Source organism: Heteronotia binoei, chromosome 2, assembly GCF_032191835.1.
Source record: "Heteronotia binoei isolate CCM8104 ecotype False Entrance Well chromosome 2, APGP_CSIRO_Hbin_v1, whole genome shotgun sequence".
Taxonomy (NCBI): domain Eukaryota; kingdom Metazoa; phylum Chordata; class Lepidosauria; order Squamata; family Gekkonidae; genus Heteronotia; species Heteronotia binoei.
Window position 1 is genome coordinate 16,336,621 of NC_083224.1, and position 15,335 is coordinate 16,351,955.

A 15,335-nucleotide genomic window follows, 5' to 3' on the forward strand; every position below is an offset into this window, starting at 1 on the left:
GGGATATAAATCCAATATCTTATCTACCTCTCAGGGTGTCTGTTGTGGGGGAGGAAGCTAAAGGAGATTGTGAGCCGCTCTGAGACTCTTCGGAGTGGAGGGCGGGATATAAATCCAATATCTTCATCTACCTCACAGGGTGTCTGTTGTGGGGGAGGAAGCTAAAGGAGATTGTGAGCCGCTCTGAGACTCTTCGGAGTGGAGGGCGGGATATAAATCCAATATCTTCATCTACGTCACAGGGTGTCTGTTGTGAGGGAGGAAGGTAAAGGAGATTGTGAGCCGCTCTGAGACTCTTCGGAGTGGAGGGCGGGATATAAATCCAATATCTTCATCTACCTCACAGGGTGTCTGTTGTGGGGAAGGAAGGTAAAGGAGATTGTGAGCTGCTCTGAGACTCTTCGGAGTGGAGGGTGGGATATAAATCCAATATTATATCTAAATCTAGAATCTGCCAGAGGAGATTGTGGGCCGCTCTGAGACTCTTCGGAGTGGAGGGCGGGATATAAATCCAATATCTTCTTCTTCTTCTATTTCGTGGTTCTTTCCACGTTACTCTGCTAATAGTATATCTAAATCCCAACAGGTTCCCTCAGCCACCGTGGCTAGTAGCCATCAACAAACATTCTCCATGAATCTATCAAATCCCCTTTGGAAAACTGTTTATTCCTGCGGCCTTCGCTACCTCCTCTGGCAGCAGATTCCACATTCGGCAAGGGGAACTGAACGCAGCCGTGTTAGGCGAGCAGTCACAGCTGTTGCTTTTTTCCCTTTTCAGTCCATGGACATCGAGGTGGACGAAAATGGGACTTTGGACTTAAGCATGAACAAGCACCGCAAACGCGAGAGCGCCTTCCCCAGCAGCAGCAGTTGCAGCAGCAGCCCCAGCATTAAATCCCCAGATGTCTCCCAACGCCAAAACAGCACCAGTGCCACAAGCAGTACCATGACCTCACCCCAGTCCAGCCACACATCCCGGCAGGACGAATGGGACGGCCCCATCGACTACACCAAACCAAATCGGCAGCGGGAAGAGGAGCCGGAAGAGGTAAGGGGTTTACTAGGGTTGCCGAGTCTATCTCACAAAATATCCGGGGACTTTGGCGGTGAAGCCGGGAGACTTTCACATTCCCTAAAAGAAAGAAATAAAAATACAGCAGTGCAGTTCCCCTGAAAACCGTCTTCATTTCGTCATCCCACAGCAGCTGCATGTACTCTCTCTCTCTCACACACACAGCAACCAAAATAAACAGTTTGCAATTCCGGACTGATCTCCCACTCACCCTATGCCGCTCTGATGTTCCTCTTTTCAGCGCGGCGTCCTTCCGATTTCCCACTATATGCCCCAGGGCTTCAGCAAAGATTGGCGTTCTTGCACGGCAAAGAGTGGTTTCTCTTTGCCGCACAGAAACGCCGAACTTTGCTGAAGCCCCAGAGCAGATAGTGGGTAATCGGAAGGACGCCGCGCTGAAAAGAGGAACGTCAGAGCAGCGTAGGGTGAGTGCAAAATCGGTCCCACACTTTTGTGATCTTTCTGGGGCAATTTACTCACCAAGTTGTTGGATGTTGTCACGTTCTCAGGGTGCAGGCAGGCAGGAGTCCAAAGCCAGTCCAAGGTCAAAGTCCAGGAAGTCAAGCAGGAGCCAAGTCACCAATGCAGAATCACAAACCGGAATCAGAAGTCAGTGTCCAAAAGCCAAAAGGTCAGGGTGCCAAGGAAATCAAGCAGGTCAGGATCAGGAAAGAGCGTGGATGCAAGCCAGAGAATAGACTTGTTGCTTCCACAAGGTTACCAGGTCCTGGTGGGAGCTATATGGGAGTCTCAATCAGCCTGCTCCCTGGGTGGCAGTGACTCTGTTAGAACTCAGGGCTGAGAGATCTGAAGCATCGGCGTGCCTCATGTCTTCGCTCTGAAAGTTCTTTCCGGAGCCTGCTTCGAACTCTTGAGATGGGAGGAGGAGAGCTTGGAGGAGATTGATCGTCAGCAGCTGACACTGGTGCCTGGAGAGTGATTGATGGGCCAGATGCTGTTTGTTCAGCTGAGGAACTGGCTGGCAACTCTTCCAGGTCTGTTAACCCTCCCAGCTCCTCCTCGTCAGGGTTCATGACAGATGTAGCCATCTGCTTTATATTCAACCAACTTCTTCAGACTAACACAGGGAAACCAAAGGTTCTAGTTTACTCTTTACTCTCTATCTTACTGGGCAAACGACTTCTGAAAAGAATGTAAAACAAACCCTCCGTTTGTTGAGCTGGTTTCCCTTCCTTTCCAGCAGTTCACTGGGAGCCGCCATGTTGTTCTGCCAACTTCCCCACCCCCATTCATCCTGGCTTCTACAGATTTAAAGGCACACACACCTTCCAAAAAACAAGCCATTTTCAAGCTTCTTCTGTCCTTCCAGAGTGGAAAGATACATGGTGGCTGTCAGGGTGGGTTTTCCCCCCACTAGCCAGCTGACTGGGGGTGGGCAGGAGCCTGGGAATTGGGAAGCCTAGGTTATAGGGGCAAGAAAAGCAACTGGTGCAAACCTGAGGTTTTGGTGCCTCTACCTCAAAATGCAAACAGACGTGGACTATTGCACCCTTCTTAAATCTTCGTTCGCGAAGCCAAGCCGAGACCTCAAAATGCAGCCCTCCCAGAGCCCCAGAATCAATTCTCCATTATACCCTATAGGAATCAGTCTCCATGGGGAATAATGGAGTGCCCAGCTGACATTTCCCTCCCCCCACCCCCGCTCTGCTTTCTGATAACCCTGAAGTGGGAGGAGGGCCTCCAAACTGGGGGATTCCCTTCCCCCACCTGGGAATGGCAACCCTATGTTCAACTGAGTCTCAGCAAGCATGGGCTGCTATTGGCTGGAATTCTCCCACCACAAGTAGGCAATTGAGAAGCCAATGGTACACAGAATAGGTAACTGTATGCGGGGGGGGGGGGGGGGCGGGGTATGTAGAAAAAGCCCAGCAGGAACTCATTGCATATGATGTCACCATTGTTTCACATAAGGCTTTTTTGTATAAAAAGGCCATCAGGAACTCATTTGCATATCAGGCCACTCCCCCTGACACCAAGCCAGCTGGAACTGCATTCCTGTGTGTTCCTGCTCAAAAAAAGCCCTGGCTGTATGTATGGTAGTGTCACGACTCGGGGGGTCTTACCTATTGCTGCCACCACTCTGGGTTAAGCGTCTTCCTTGAGAAGGCCCAGAGTACCCTCCCAAACCCTTCCAGGCCTCCCTTAGCTTAGGGCAAATAATGGGCGTGAGGACCAGGCAGAGTGAACAACAAGGGGGGGGGGGGGAAGGTTTATTTAAAAGATCAGTGCAATATAACAAACAAGGTGCATAAACCAGTAAAAGGGGTGAAGGGAAAAATAACCAAGTGCCCTAACGCGTCTATCTATACAGTCCCTACTGTAATACCAACACTTACCCCCTTGGGTAAGGGTCTTTCCCCTGCTTCAAGCTCTCCAGGCTTCCTCCAGCTCAGTCTTCCAGGGAAAGAACACCCCTTGCCTTTGGAACCAACTCCCTGAGGAGGTGCGGGCCCTGCGGAACCTTGACCAGTTCCGCAGGGCCTGCAAGACCTCCCTTTTTAGACTTGCATATTCGGACTGCCAGAGAGGACCGTAAATCAGGGATCCGCCAAATGCGGTTTAAAGATCTATACTGCACTGCTGGTACTAGCAGAACTAGCGTCAATTTCCATCAGTACTGGCAGATGAAGATGAAGTTATTAACTGTATCAACCGTATTGACTGGTTTTTAAAATTGTTAAGTTTAATGTCTTATACTGTTTTATACTGTTAAATTTAACTGGTTTGATTATTATTGTATGTTTTTATGAGATGTTGTTAGCCGCCCTGAGCCTGCCGAGGTGGGGAGGGCGGGATAAAAATAAAATATTATTATTATTATTATTATTATTATTATTATTATTATTATTATTATTATTATTATTATTATTATTATTATTGCCTGGACTTGGCCCTTTTATCTTTTCCTCCCAAGCTCCACCCCCTCTGAGCCAGTTTCCCTCCAAACCTGGCCACTCAATCAGAGGGAAAGAAGGAATCCTGGGAAATGTAGGCTTTTCAGTATAAGAGGCAGGCTTCCCTGGGGTTTGCAGGCCTCACTAGGCCCAGGCTCATGACAGGTAGGAAGCCCAGTTTGATACCTTTTCAACAGGGATCCCTCGAAGAGTGCCAGAGCCCAACTTGAACTCACAAGAGTCGTCACACTTTTTGTTGCTTTCTTGCAGTCGGAGCCTGCCGTCCGCTCTTTCGCCTCTTCGGAAGCAGATGACCAGGAAGTACCTGAAGAAAACTTCGAGGAGAGGAAATACCCTGGGGAGATCACCTTAACCAACTTCAAGCTGAAGTTTCTTTCCAAGGAGATCAAGAAAGAGCTGCTCACGTAAGTCTCGCCACGTGAGAGAGGAAACCATGTAGCGAGAGGCAGGAAATGAGGTGGATTCCTTAGCTGGGGGGAAATGGGCAGAGATGGAGGAGAATTCTTTAGTGGGGGGAAATCCTGATTAATTGATGTTTCCACTGGGAAAGTTCTTATAGAAGAGCAGCACTTGAAATCAAATGCTTTTAAGAGAGAAACCTCATGCTTTGACTGTCTGCGATTATTGAGATAATGTGCCACTCCGTACAGTTAGCCATAAATGTGCTGTGATTAAAAGAAAAGTGAAAAAAACCGCTCTCTTCAGAACATTGGGATTCATTTTAAAAATATTCATAGGTTCCCTCTACTTATTTCCTTTCAAACTATGGCTAGCTTCTCTAATTCCATATTGAACGAAAGGACATTTTGCCAGACGTTATTCCTTCCTTGTTTACAGTGCATCTCGCTATTCTTCTTCGAACTGTATTATTTTTGAAATATTCCACTTTCTTCAGAATATCCTACAACCAGCGATGTCTTGTCCCAGTGTTTTGGGGGAGAGGGAGAGTGGATAAATGGGAGAGAGGGTGAAAGGAACGTTTGCCATGCACGAGTAATTCAGAATTTCAGATTCCAAGATGGAGGAGGACTTCCCAGCGGAATCTGCTTTTCATCTTCAAAATTCCTAGTAGCTAGAATTAGAATATTGGAATGCTTTGAAAATTGCTTGAGAAAATTACCTATTTCGGCATGTATCTCCTGATAACACTTGCTGCTTAATGATACAGAAATTGGAGATTTGGGTTTTTTAGTTGGGGGAGGTAATTAACATGTGGAATTCACTACCACCGGAAAATGTTGGTGTCTACAAGCATAGACAGCTTCAAGAGGGGATTGGATAAACATATGGGGTAGAGGGCCATCAGCTGCTATTGCGGCCATGAGGTATAGATGGAACACTCCGACTGATTTCCCACTAGCTTTTTGCCGCTCTCACACTCCTCTTCTCTGCGGGGCTTCTGTCGGATTTCACACTGTCTGCCCCAGGACTGCAACGCGCTTCACCTTTTTCATGCAGCAAACAGCAACTGGTTTTTAGAGGATCTCGTTTGCTGTGTGAAAGAGGCAGAACGAGTTGCAGCCCTGGGGCAGATAGTGTGAAATCCGACAGAAGCCCCGCAGAGAAGAGGAGCGTGAGAGCAGCATAAGGCTAGGGGGAAATCGGTCTCTGTCTGGGGCAGGGGTGCTCTGTATTCTTGGTGCTTCAGGGGCAACAGCATGGGGGGGCTTCTAGAGTTCTGACCCCACTGGTGGACCTCCTGACGGCACCTGGGTTTTGGCCACTGCGTGCCACAGAGTGTTGGACTGGATGGGCTATCGACCTGATCCAGCTGGTTTTCTTGTGTTCTTATGTTCACTTAATCCACTCCAAGGGGAGGAAAGATATGCAGCAGTATTTCTGGGCACTCCGTTATTGAGCAGTAGGCTTAGAACAGATAAACAGGATACAATGCGTAGTAGGCTTAGAAATCCTTTTTCACTCAAAGAATAATTAACACGTGGAACTCACTGCTGCAGGAAGTTGTTGGGGGGGGGGGGTTACAAGCACAGACAACTTCACGAGGGAATTGGATAAACATATGGAGCAGAGGTTGAACTGGCCTGATCCAACGTGGCTTATCTTATGTTTTTAGATTTTTACGAGTTTGATCAAACATGATTTTAAAATATTAAATGCCATGGGGGGGGGGGGGGGAAACTGAGATCACTGACGTATACCCTCTTTGTCTCACACACATACACTCACGCACATACACACAGCAATCTGCAAGCTATTCGCAAACTACTTGAGTTGCTCCCAATCTAAAACACTAACTTGAAATCTAGTATAAAATCTGGAGTCTGTCTCCATGAACTCTCTCCCAACAAACTATAGAGATAATTTTGATATAAGATTTGATGCTACGATACAATAGAACATTTCTCAGATTAAGGTGACCAAAGAGCCCCTAATTAAATCCACTCCCTGAACACGCTCAACTTTAGCTTCTCCCACTTGATCTCATAAACCATAATCCCAGCTCTGTTTCTACAGGGTGCTGTACAAATTATTCAAATAATTCTGGAGTCATTTTGAGCCAGTCTTAGGAGGCCTGAGCCCAGTGATTAGAAAAATATCTAGAAATCTTATGCCTTCAATTGAGACTACAAATGATACCAAAAAACAGCAATATAAGAACTTCAGAAGAACCCTGCTGGATCAGTCCAGTGGTCCATCTAGTCTAGCATCCTGTCTCACACAGTGGCCAACCAGTTCCTCTGGAGGGCCAACAACAGGGCAGAGAGGCTGAGGCCTTCAGAAGAACATCGGAAGAGCCCTGCTGGATCAGACCAGTGGTCCATCTAGTCCAGCCTCCTGTCTCACACAGTGGCCAACCAGTTCCTCTTGAGGGCCAACAACAGGGCAGAGAGGCGGATCAGACCAGTGGTTCATCTGGTCCAGCATCCTGGCTCACACAGTGGTCAACCAGTTCCTCTGGAGGGTCAACAATAGGGCACAGAGGCCGAGGCCTTCATAAGAACATCAGAAGAGCCCTGCTGGATCAGATCAGTGAGGGTCCATCTAGTCCAGCCTCCTGTCTCACACAGTGGCCAACCAGTTCCTCTGGAGGGCCAATAACACGGCATAAAGAGGGAGGCCTTCATAAGAACATCAGAAGAGCCCTGCTGGATCAGACCAGTGGTCCATCTAGTCTAGCATCCTGTCTCACACAGTGGCCAACCAGTTCCTCTGGAGGGCCAACAACAGGGCATAGAGAGTGAGGCCTTCATAAGAACATCAGAAGAGCCCTGCTGGATCAGACCAGTGGTCCATGTGGTCCAGCATCCTGTCTCACACGGTGGCCAACCAGTTCCTCTGGAGGGTGAGGTTTTCTCCTAATATTGGTGAGGGTGAGGTTTTCTCCTAATATTGGTGAGCCAGAAAGCAATGGGTAAAATGCCTCCCGGTCATTTCACCCCTGCTTTATGGAGGTGAAATGGCTTGGAGCCATTTAAACCCTTGCTTTCCGCTCCTTACCACTTTTTGTAGGGAACAGAAAGCAGCTGTTCAAACTTTAAATGGCTCCCAAAGTGATACAGACCAGCTCAGCTCATTGGTCTGTGATTTGGTTCGTGATTCAGTTACAAACAATGAACTGAATCACAAAAGTAATGTTTGTGGCCATTCCTTATTGCCTCCCCCTGCTATGCTGCGCTGAAATGAAAGACCTTTGTTTTTGGTGGGGGGGGGGGTTGTTACCAAAACACACACACCCCAAAAAAACCCCTACAGAGTAAGCTACTTCCCCTATATTCTCGTTATGCTCTTGAGCAGGGGTGGCCAAACTTGCTTGCCGTGAGAGCCACCTAGAATAAATGTCAGATGTTTGAGAGCCACAAGACACGAATGTCAGATGTTTGAGAGAAGGGAGGGTGGCAGGAAGGAAGGAAGGAAGGAAAATAGATGGGGGAGGGAGGAGGAAGAGAGAGGTAGAAAGAAAGCAATTTTAAATGCAGCATCCAAGCTGCCAGCTGGCTTGGCTTGGAAAAGTGATTTAAAGAAACAAATGCCTTCTCCATGCTGGCCGACAGGGTGGGGGGGGGAGTTTCGAGAGCCGCATAATGTGTGTGAAAGAGCCTGAGCCACAGTTTGGTCACCCCTTCTGTTGAGTGTTGAAATCCAGAAAGGGATATGTCCTGCAGTGCTGGACCTGTTCACAATTGGCCTTGTGCTTCCCATCATCCGGAATAATTTGCCATCGTCCCCAAATGGGCCAGTACCCTGTTCACCCCCAGTTCGAGATCATTTATGAGCAAATTCAATAGCCCTGGCCGCAGTACTGATCCCTGTGGAACCCCCACCGCTCACTTCCCTCCGTTGCAGGAACTGTCCCATTTATTCCTACTCTCTTTTTCCTGTCATTTAAGCAAGTTTTAAGAGGATTTGCCTGCTACGCTTCCTCAGGAGGCTTTGGTAAGATACCTTATCAAAACCCTGTGCAGGCCGTGAATTCAGTCGGAGCTCACAGAAGCTCCTGAACCTATCTGACGGCTCCCCCTCCTCCCCTCCCCCCACCTACCTATCTTGTCCACTGAATAGAAGGTGCAGCCGCATAACAATCCCTGGATGAGCTCCACCACCTATTTTTTTTTTAAAAAAGACCCCTGGCCCTTTGGAAGTCCAGGTATATAATATCCAGGCCTCATTTTGGGCAGGAGTTCACAAGAGCTCTGGAACCTCTAAATGTTATTGTGCTCTTTCTTTCTCCCCCCCAAAAATACTTGCCTCGGGGCTCCATTGCTCAAACCCCCTGTCAGAATTTTGCTGAACTCTAAAATCTGACAAACTTTCTAATATTTTCCCCCACAAAAAAAAAAAAATGGGGAAATAACCCAAACATATGAAGCGGAGAGATGGAAATCTCCCTCATGCCACTGGTGTAGTTTGGTGTAGTGGTTAAGTGCGCGGACTCTTATCAGGGAGAACCGGGTTTGATTCCCCACTCCTCCACTTGCAGATGCTGGAATGGCCTTGGGTCAGCCATAGCTCTGGCAGAGGTTGTCCTTGAAAGGGCAGCTGCTGTGAGAGCCCTCTCAGCCCCACCCATCTCACAGGGTGATTGTCGTGGGGGGAGAAGATAAAGGAGATTGTAAACTGCTCTGAGTCTCTGATTCAGAGAGAAGGGCGGGGTATAAATCTGCAATTCTTCTTCTGTAGCCACCTAGGAGAAAGTAATTTAAAAAATATGATAGGAGCAGTGTTCCCTCTAAGCTGAGTTAGCGTGAGCTAGCTCACAGATTTTGAGCCTCCAGCTCACACATTTTTGCCTTAGCTCAGGAAGGATGACCCCGGAGCATACCCATTTATGCAGCAGCTCACAGCTTTAATGCCAGTAGCTCACAAAGCAGAATTTTTGCATACAAGACTCTGCAGCTTAGAGGGAACGTTGGATGGGAGTAAGGTTTTATATGGCAATTATAATTCAAGAAGCATTTTCAGGTAGATGTTGAGCTGATATCATTTAGTGCACCTTCCGGGGAAGTCGGGGGGGGGTGTGTGGCATATGCAAATGAGTTGTACTAATAAACTCCGGCACCTCTTTTTCTATCAAATGACCCCTGATAATATTTTCTGAATCACTCTTATCCACATGTGTGTCAACCTTCTTCGAAAACTCCCCAAAACTGGGCGAGGCTGGATTTCCTTTTGTGAACGCCATGTTGATTTCCCCTCAGCAGGCTTTTGTTGTTTGGGAGTTCCACATTCAGAACCTAATTGCCAGGAATGTAGGTGACCCAATTCAGGCTGGAACTGCAACGTAAGGGGTGAGGGGGCTTAAGCTCCCTCGTGCAGTGTTCCCAACCTGTAACGACCTCAAGGAGCCACTGTTTGCCCCACTGGGGAAAGTTTTTCATACTGATGGGCTACATACAGGTTTCTCCAACAAGGCAAAATGTGGCTTTCTAGGACATTTCAGCTCAGGAATATAGGGTTGCCAAGTCCAATTCAAGAAATATGAACATATGAAGCTGCTTGCTACTGAATCAGACCCTCGGTCCATCAAAGTCAGTATTGTCTACTCAGACTGGCACTGATTCTCCAGGGTCTCAAGCTGCGGTTTTTCACGCCTACTTGCCTGGATCCTTTTTAGTTGGAGATGCCGGGGATTGAACCTGGGACCCTCTGCTTACCAAGCAGATGCTCTACCACTGGGCCACCGTCCCTCCCCAAAGGGGACTTTGGGGGTGGAGCCAGGAGATTTTAGGGGTGGAGCCAGGAGACATTGGGGAGGAGCCAGAAGCAAGGTTGGGACAAGCATAGTTGAACTTCAAAAGGAGTTCTGGCCATCACATTTGAAGGGACCGCACACCTTTTAAATGCCTTCCCCCCACTGGAAATAATGAAGGATAGGGGCATCTTCTTCTGGGGCTCATAGAATTTGATCTCCTGGTCCAATCCTTTTGAAACTTGGAGGGTATTTTGTGGAGAGGAACCAGAAGCTATGCTGAAAATTCGGTGCCTCTACCTCAAAAAGCAGCCCCCCCCCACAGAGCCCCAGATACCTGCAGATCAATTCTCCATTATACCCTATGGGAATCAGTTTCCATAGAGAATAATGGAGTGCAGACATTTCCCTCCCCCCCCCGCCCCCTCTTTCTGATGACCCTGAGGCAGGGGGAGGGCCTCCAAATCAGGGCATCCTCTGCCCCCACCTGGGGATTGGCAACCCTACAGGAAAATGACATGGGATGAGGCTTAAAATTCAGGCCGGGGGGGGGGGTCATATAGAGGTAGCAGAGTCATATCCCCCACTTTTGATTTCTGAAACGGTACCTAAGCACATCCATCTGAATGAGGAGTGAGTGAAGACCTTCTAGGCCCTCGCTGAAATTTCAACCAGTGTGTGACAGAAGTTGGAAATAAAGAGTCTTCAAGTTGAAAGCGAATAGGGAGACTAGATCTCCCACCTCCCACTGGGGAAAATACTGTGGGAAATGGGAAGTTGATCAGCACCACACCAACACTAGGAGATTACTTCCAGCATGACCTGCAAGTGATGCTTACATGTTAGGCGAAGCTCTGATGTTTGCTCAAAACTCCTGTGGTTAAGCTACCGTATTTTTCGGACCATAAGACGCACCTTCCCCCCCAAAAAAAGTGGGGGGGGGAGTGTGTGCGTCTTATGGAGCGAAGGTACCTTCCTCCGGGGGGGGGCAATCCGCTGCCTCCGCCTCTGATCCCGGCGCTTCCCCCGCGCCTGCCTGGCTCCAGCTTCTTTCAGCAAGCGCTGGGATCTCTCCACGCTGCCCCCACCGCAAACCCAGCGCTTCGTGAGCGCCGGCTGCAGAGGGGGCAGCGGGCTTCCTCCGTGCCTGTCTGCCTGGCTCCAGCTCGGATGCTTACAGCAAGCGCCAGGATCGCTCCCTCCGCCCTCCAATCCCAGCGCTTGCTTTAAGCATCAGAGCTGGAGCCAGGCAGACAGGCACAGAGGAGAAAGCACCCACCCCCTCCGCAAACCCAGCGCTTCGCGAGCGCCGGCTGTGGAGGAGGCGGCGTGCTTTCTCTGTGCCTGTCTGCCTGGCTCCAGCTCTGATGCTTAAAGCAAGCGCCGGGATCGGAGAGAGCAATCCTGGTGCTTGCTGTAAGCGTCAGAGCTGGAGCCAGGCAGACAGGCACGGAGGAAGTACGCCGCCCCCTCCACAGCCGGTGCTCGCGAAGCGCTGGGTTTGCGGTGGGGGCAGTGTGGAGCGATCCCAGCGCTTGCTGGAAGCAGAGCTGGAGCCAGGCAGGCAGGCACGGGGGAAGCGCCGGGATCGGAGGTGGAGGCAGCGGATCACCCCCCAGGAGGAAGGTGCGTCCTATGGTCCGGAGCGCCTTATGGACCGAAAAATACGGTATACAGTTTGGGTCCTATGCTAGGGCCTTGCTCCTAAGACCACTAGATCAAATGTGGTGAAATTCTTCCAGAGTGCGCCTCTTCTCACTAGAGTCAGGAAGATCACATCTTTGAATGAACTGTCTGCACATGGCAAACGAGTGTGTCAAGGAAAAGGATCCTAGTGAATTATCTGGGAACGCGTAATCCTACAGTGCCTTGCGTATTTGTGAAATCAGGTTCCATTAAATAGCTGTTCCTGAGGAAGAGATGTTTTGAAACTCCACGAAAGATACCCGGGAAGAGTGCTTTCGGCTCTTGTCACCTTGGGAACGTCCTCAGACATATACTATAAATTACTGAGGTCTTTTGGACACTGCCAGTTCTGGAAGGAATTCCCACTTATCTTCTTGTACTTTTGTTTATAATTGTGGCCTTTCTCACGTTGCGTTAATGGTGACATTATTGTGATACGTTAATGTCTGGTATTGTGACCACCAATCCAGTTATTGCATGGTATATCTGTAAATTTATGCAATAATTTGTTTATAGATACTAGAAGGAGCATTTACAATGTTGATGGTCAACCCATGCATTTTTTGCCTTTGTTTTGAACATATGAAGCTGCCTTATGTGGTCCTCGATCCATCAAAGTCTACTCAGATTGGCTGGCAGCAGCTCTCCAGGGTCTCAAGCTGAGGTTTTTATCGCCTATTTGCCTGGACCCTTTTTAGTTGGAGATGCCGGGGATTGAACCTGGGACCTTCTGCTTCCCAAGCAGATGCTCTACCACTGAGCCACCGTCCCTCCCCTGCTCTCCAGGGTCTCAAGCTGAGGTTTTTCACACCTACTTGCCTGGACCCTTTTTAGTTGGAGATGCCAGGGATTGAACCTGGGACCTTCTGCTTCCCAAGCAGATGCTCTACCACTGAGCCACCGTCCCTCCCCTGCTCTCCAGGGTCTCAAGCTGAGGTTTTTCAAGCCTACTTGCCTGGACCCTTTTTAGTTGGAGATGCCGGGGATTGAACCTGGGACCTTCTGCTTCCCAAGCAGATGCTCTACCACTGAGCCACCGTCCCTCCCCTGCTCTCCAGGGTCTCAAGCTGAGGTTTTTCACACCTACTTGCCTGGACCCTTTTTAGTTGGAGATGCCAGGGATTGAACCTGGGACCTTCCGCTTCCCAAGCAGATGCTCTACCACTGAGCCACCGACCCTCCCCAATAGTTTATATAGTTTTGACTATTACCACACCGGGTGTCCCTTTTCTATCAATTGTTGTTGGGCAGGCCTTGTTGGATGGCAGGCGTTTCCAGAGGAATTTGGCTGGCCACTGCTGAAAACCAGATGCGGGGCCAGACAGTGCTAACTGGCTTTCGAAAACCTGATGCTGAGTTAGGGTTGCCAACTTTCAGGTGAGACCTGGAGATCCCCCACAACTGTGATCCATCTTCAATTATAACTGTTCTCCTTAGGGTTGCCAGCCTCCAAATGGATCCTGGGAATCTAGAATTACAATTGATCTCTGGTGATATAGGTCACATCTTCTGGAGAGAAATGAACCCTTGGGAGAGCGGATTCAGTGGCACCATACCTTGATAAAGTATGTCTCTTTCTCCAAACCCACCATCTCCAGACTCCACCCTCAAATCTCTTACATTTTCCTAACCTGGAGTTGGCAACCTAGTTCCCCAGAATTGCATGGTATTAGACCCTGCTGAGGTCCCCCCCCCCAAACCCCACCCTCTCGGGGCACCATCCCCAAATATCCAGGACTTTTTCAAGCCAGGGTTGACCATCCCCAGGGCTTTTTTGTAGCAGGAACTTCTTTGCATATTAGGCCCCACCCACTCCCATGATGTAGCCAATCCTCCAAGAGCTTACAGGGCTTTTAGTACAGGGCCTACTGTAAGCTCCAGGAGGATTGGCTACATCAGAGGGGTGTGGCCTAATATGCAAAGAAGGTCCTGCTAGAATTCCATCCCTGGGCCACACACCCCTGATGTAGCCAATCCTCCAAGAGCTTACAGGGCTTTTAGTACAGGGCCTACTGTAAGCTCCAGGAGGATTGGCTACATCAGAGGGGCGTGGCCTAATAGGCAAAGGAGTTCCTGCTACAAAAAGAAAGCCCTCCTGCACTAAGATCCGAGTGCACTCCAAGCACCAATCCCGGCTTCTCTGCCTGCTGAAAATATTTTGTCTTTCCCTCCCAGATCCCCCCTCCAGTTATTTCACATCTATAATACGCATTTCTGTCCCGGCAACTCATGGTCCTTTCTGCTTCTCCTCCCTTGAGAAATTCTTCCTCAGACTCCAGCTTTCCCTTCGGATCTTCCTCAAAAGAAGAAATCCCCCCCTTTTCTTATTTACCCTCCTCTGTCTCCCCATTCTTAACCCACGGCCTCCACGAATTCAACAAACCATTTCTGTTCTTAGCTCCACCTCCAGCTTTAAAAAGCGGAAGAACAATAGGCAGAGCCGGCGCATCCACTAAGCAACATTTGGCAGCTGCCTAGGGCGCCAGCTCTTCAGGGGTGCGTTGTTTCTGCTTCCTGAGGGGGTTGGAGAAATCTTCCAGCCCCTTAACAAGCAGAAACAACGTGCCGGGTGCCCGGGACTGAAAGCGCCGCCTCGTTTCTCTTGCTGAGGGGTCGGAGAAATCTTCCAGCCCCTTAGCAAGCAGAAACAACATGCCAGGCGCACAGGACTGAAAGCATCGCCTCGTTTCTCTTGCTGAGGGGTTGGAGAAATCTTCCAGCCCCTTAGCAAGCAGAAGCAACATGCCAGGCGCACAGGACTGAAAGCATCGCCTCGTTTCTCTTGCTGAGGGGTTGGAGAAATCTTCCAGCCCCTTAGCAAGCAGAAACAACATGCCAGGCGCACAGGACTGAAAGCATCGCCTCGTTTCTCTTGCTGAGGGGTTGGAGAAATCTTCCAGCCTCTTAGCAAGCAGAAGCAACGCGCTGGATGTCCGGGACTGAAAACGTTGCCTCGTTTCTGCTTGCTGAGGGGTTGGAGAAATCTTCCAGCCTCTTAGCAAGCAGAAGCAACGCGCCGGATGTCCGGGACTGAAAGCGCCGCCTCGTTTCTCTTGCTGAGGGGTTGGAGAAATCTTCCAGCCTCTTAGCAAGCAGAAGCAACGCGCTGGATGTCCGGGACTGAAAACGTTGCCTCGTTTCTGCTTGCTGAGGGGTTGGAGAAATCTTCCAGCCTCTTAGCAAGCAGAAGCAACGCGCCGGGTGCCCGGGACTGAAAGCGCCACCTCGTTTCTCTTGCTGAGGGGTTGGAGAAATCTTCCAGCCCCTTAGCGAGCAGAAACAACGTGCCGGTTGACGAGAGCGTGGTGTTTTAAAGGCGGCTGGCCACCTTCGGGTTGAAAGCAGCCAAGCGGCGCCTTTCCATGAAGGCGCCGCTTTCAACCCAAAAGTGGCCGTTCGCCTTTTAAAAACTACGCTCTTTGCAGGCTTCCTTGGAAGCCTCCGAAGAGTGTAGTGCAGGGGGAAAGCGGCAGTGCCCGCCGCTCTCTAGCCC

General features: G+C 49.6%; 1 protein-coding gene across 7 annotated transcripts in view; it reads left to right on the forward strand.

Moving 5' to 3' along the window:
* Window positions 1-15,335, forward strand: part of MYT1 (myelin transcription factor 1) — a 315,691-nt gene that overhangs the window by 230,327 nt on the left and 70,029 nt on the right. For all 7 annotated transcript variants that reach the window (XM_060230617.1, XM_060230612.1, XM_060230611.1 and 4 more), the window contains 2 exons: window positions 779-1,048; window positions 4,258-4,412. In XM_060230617.1, the coding sequence (XP_060086600.1) occupies window positions 779-1,048; window positions 4,258-4,412 (425 nt within the window). The remainder of the gene's footprint in view (window positions 1-778; window positions 1,049-4,257; window positions 4,413-15,335) is intronic.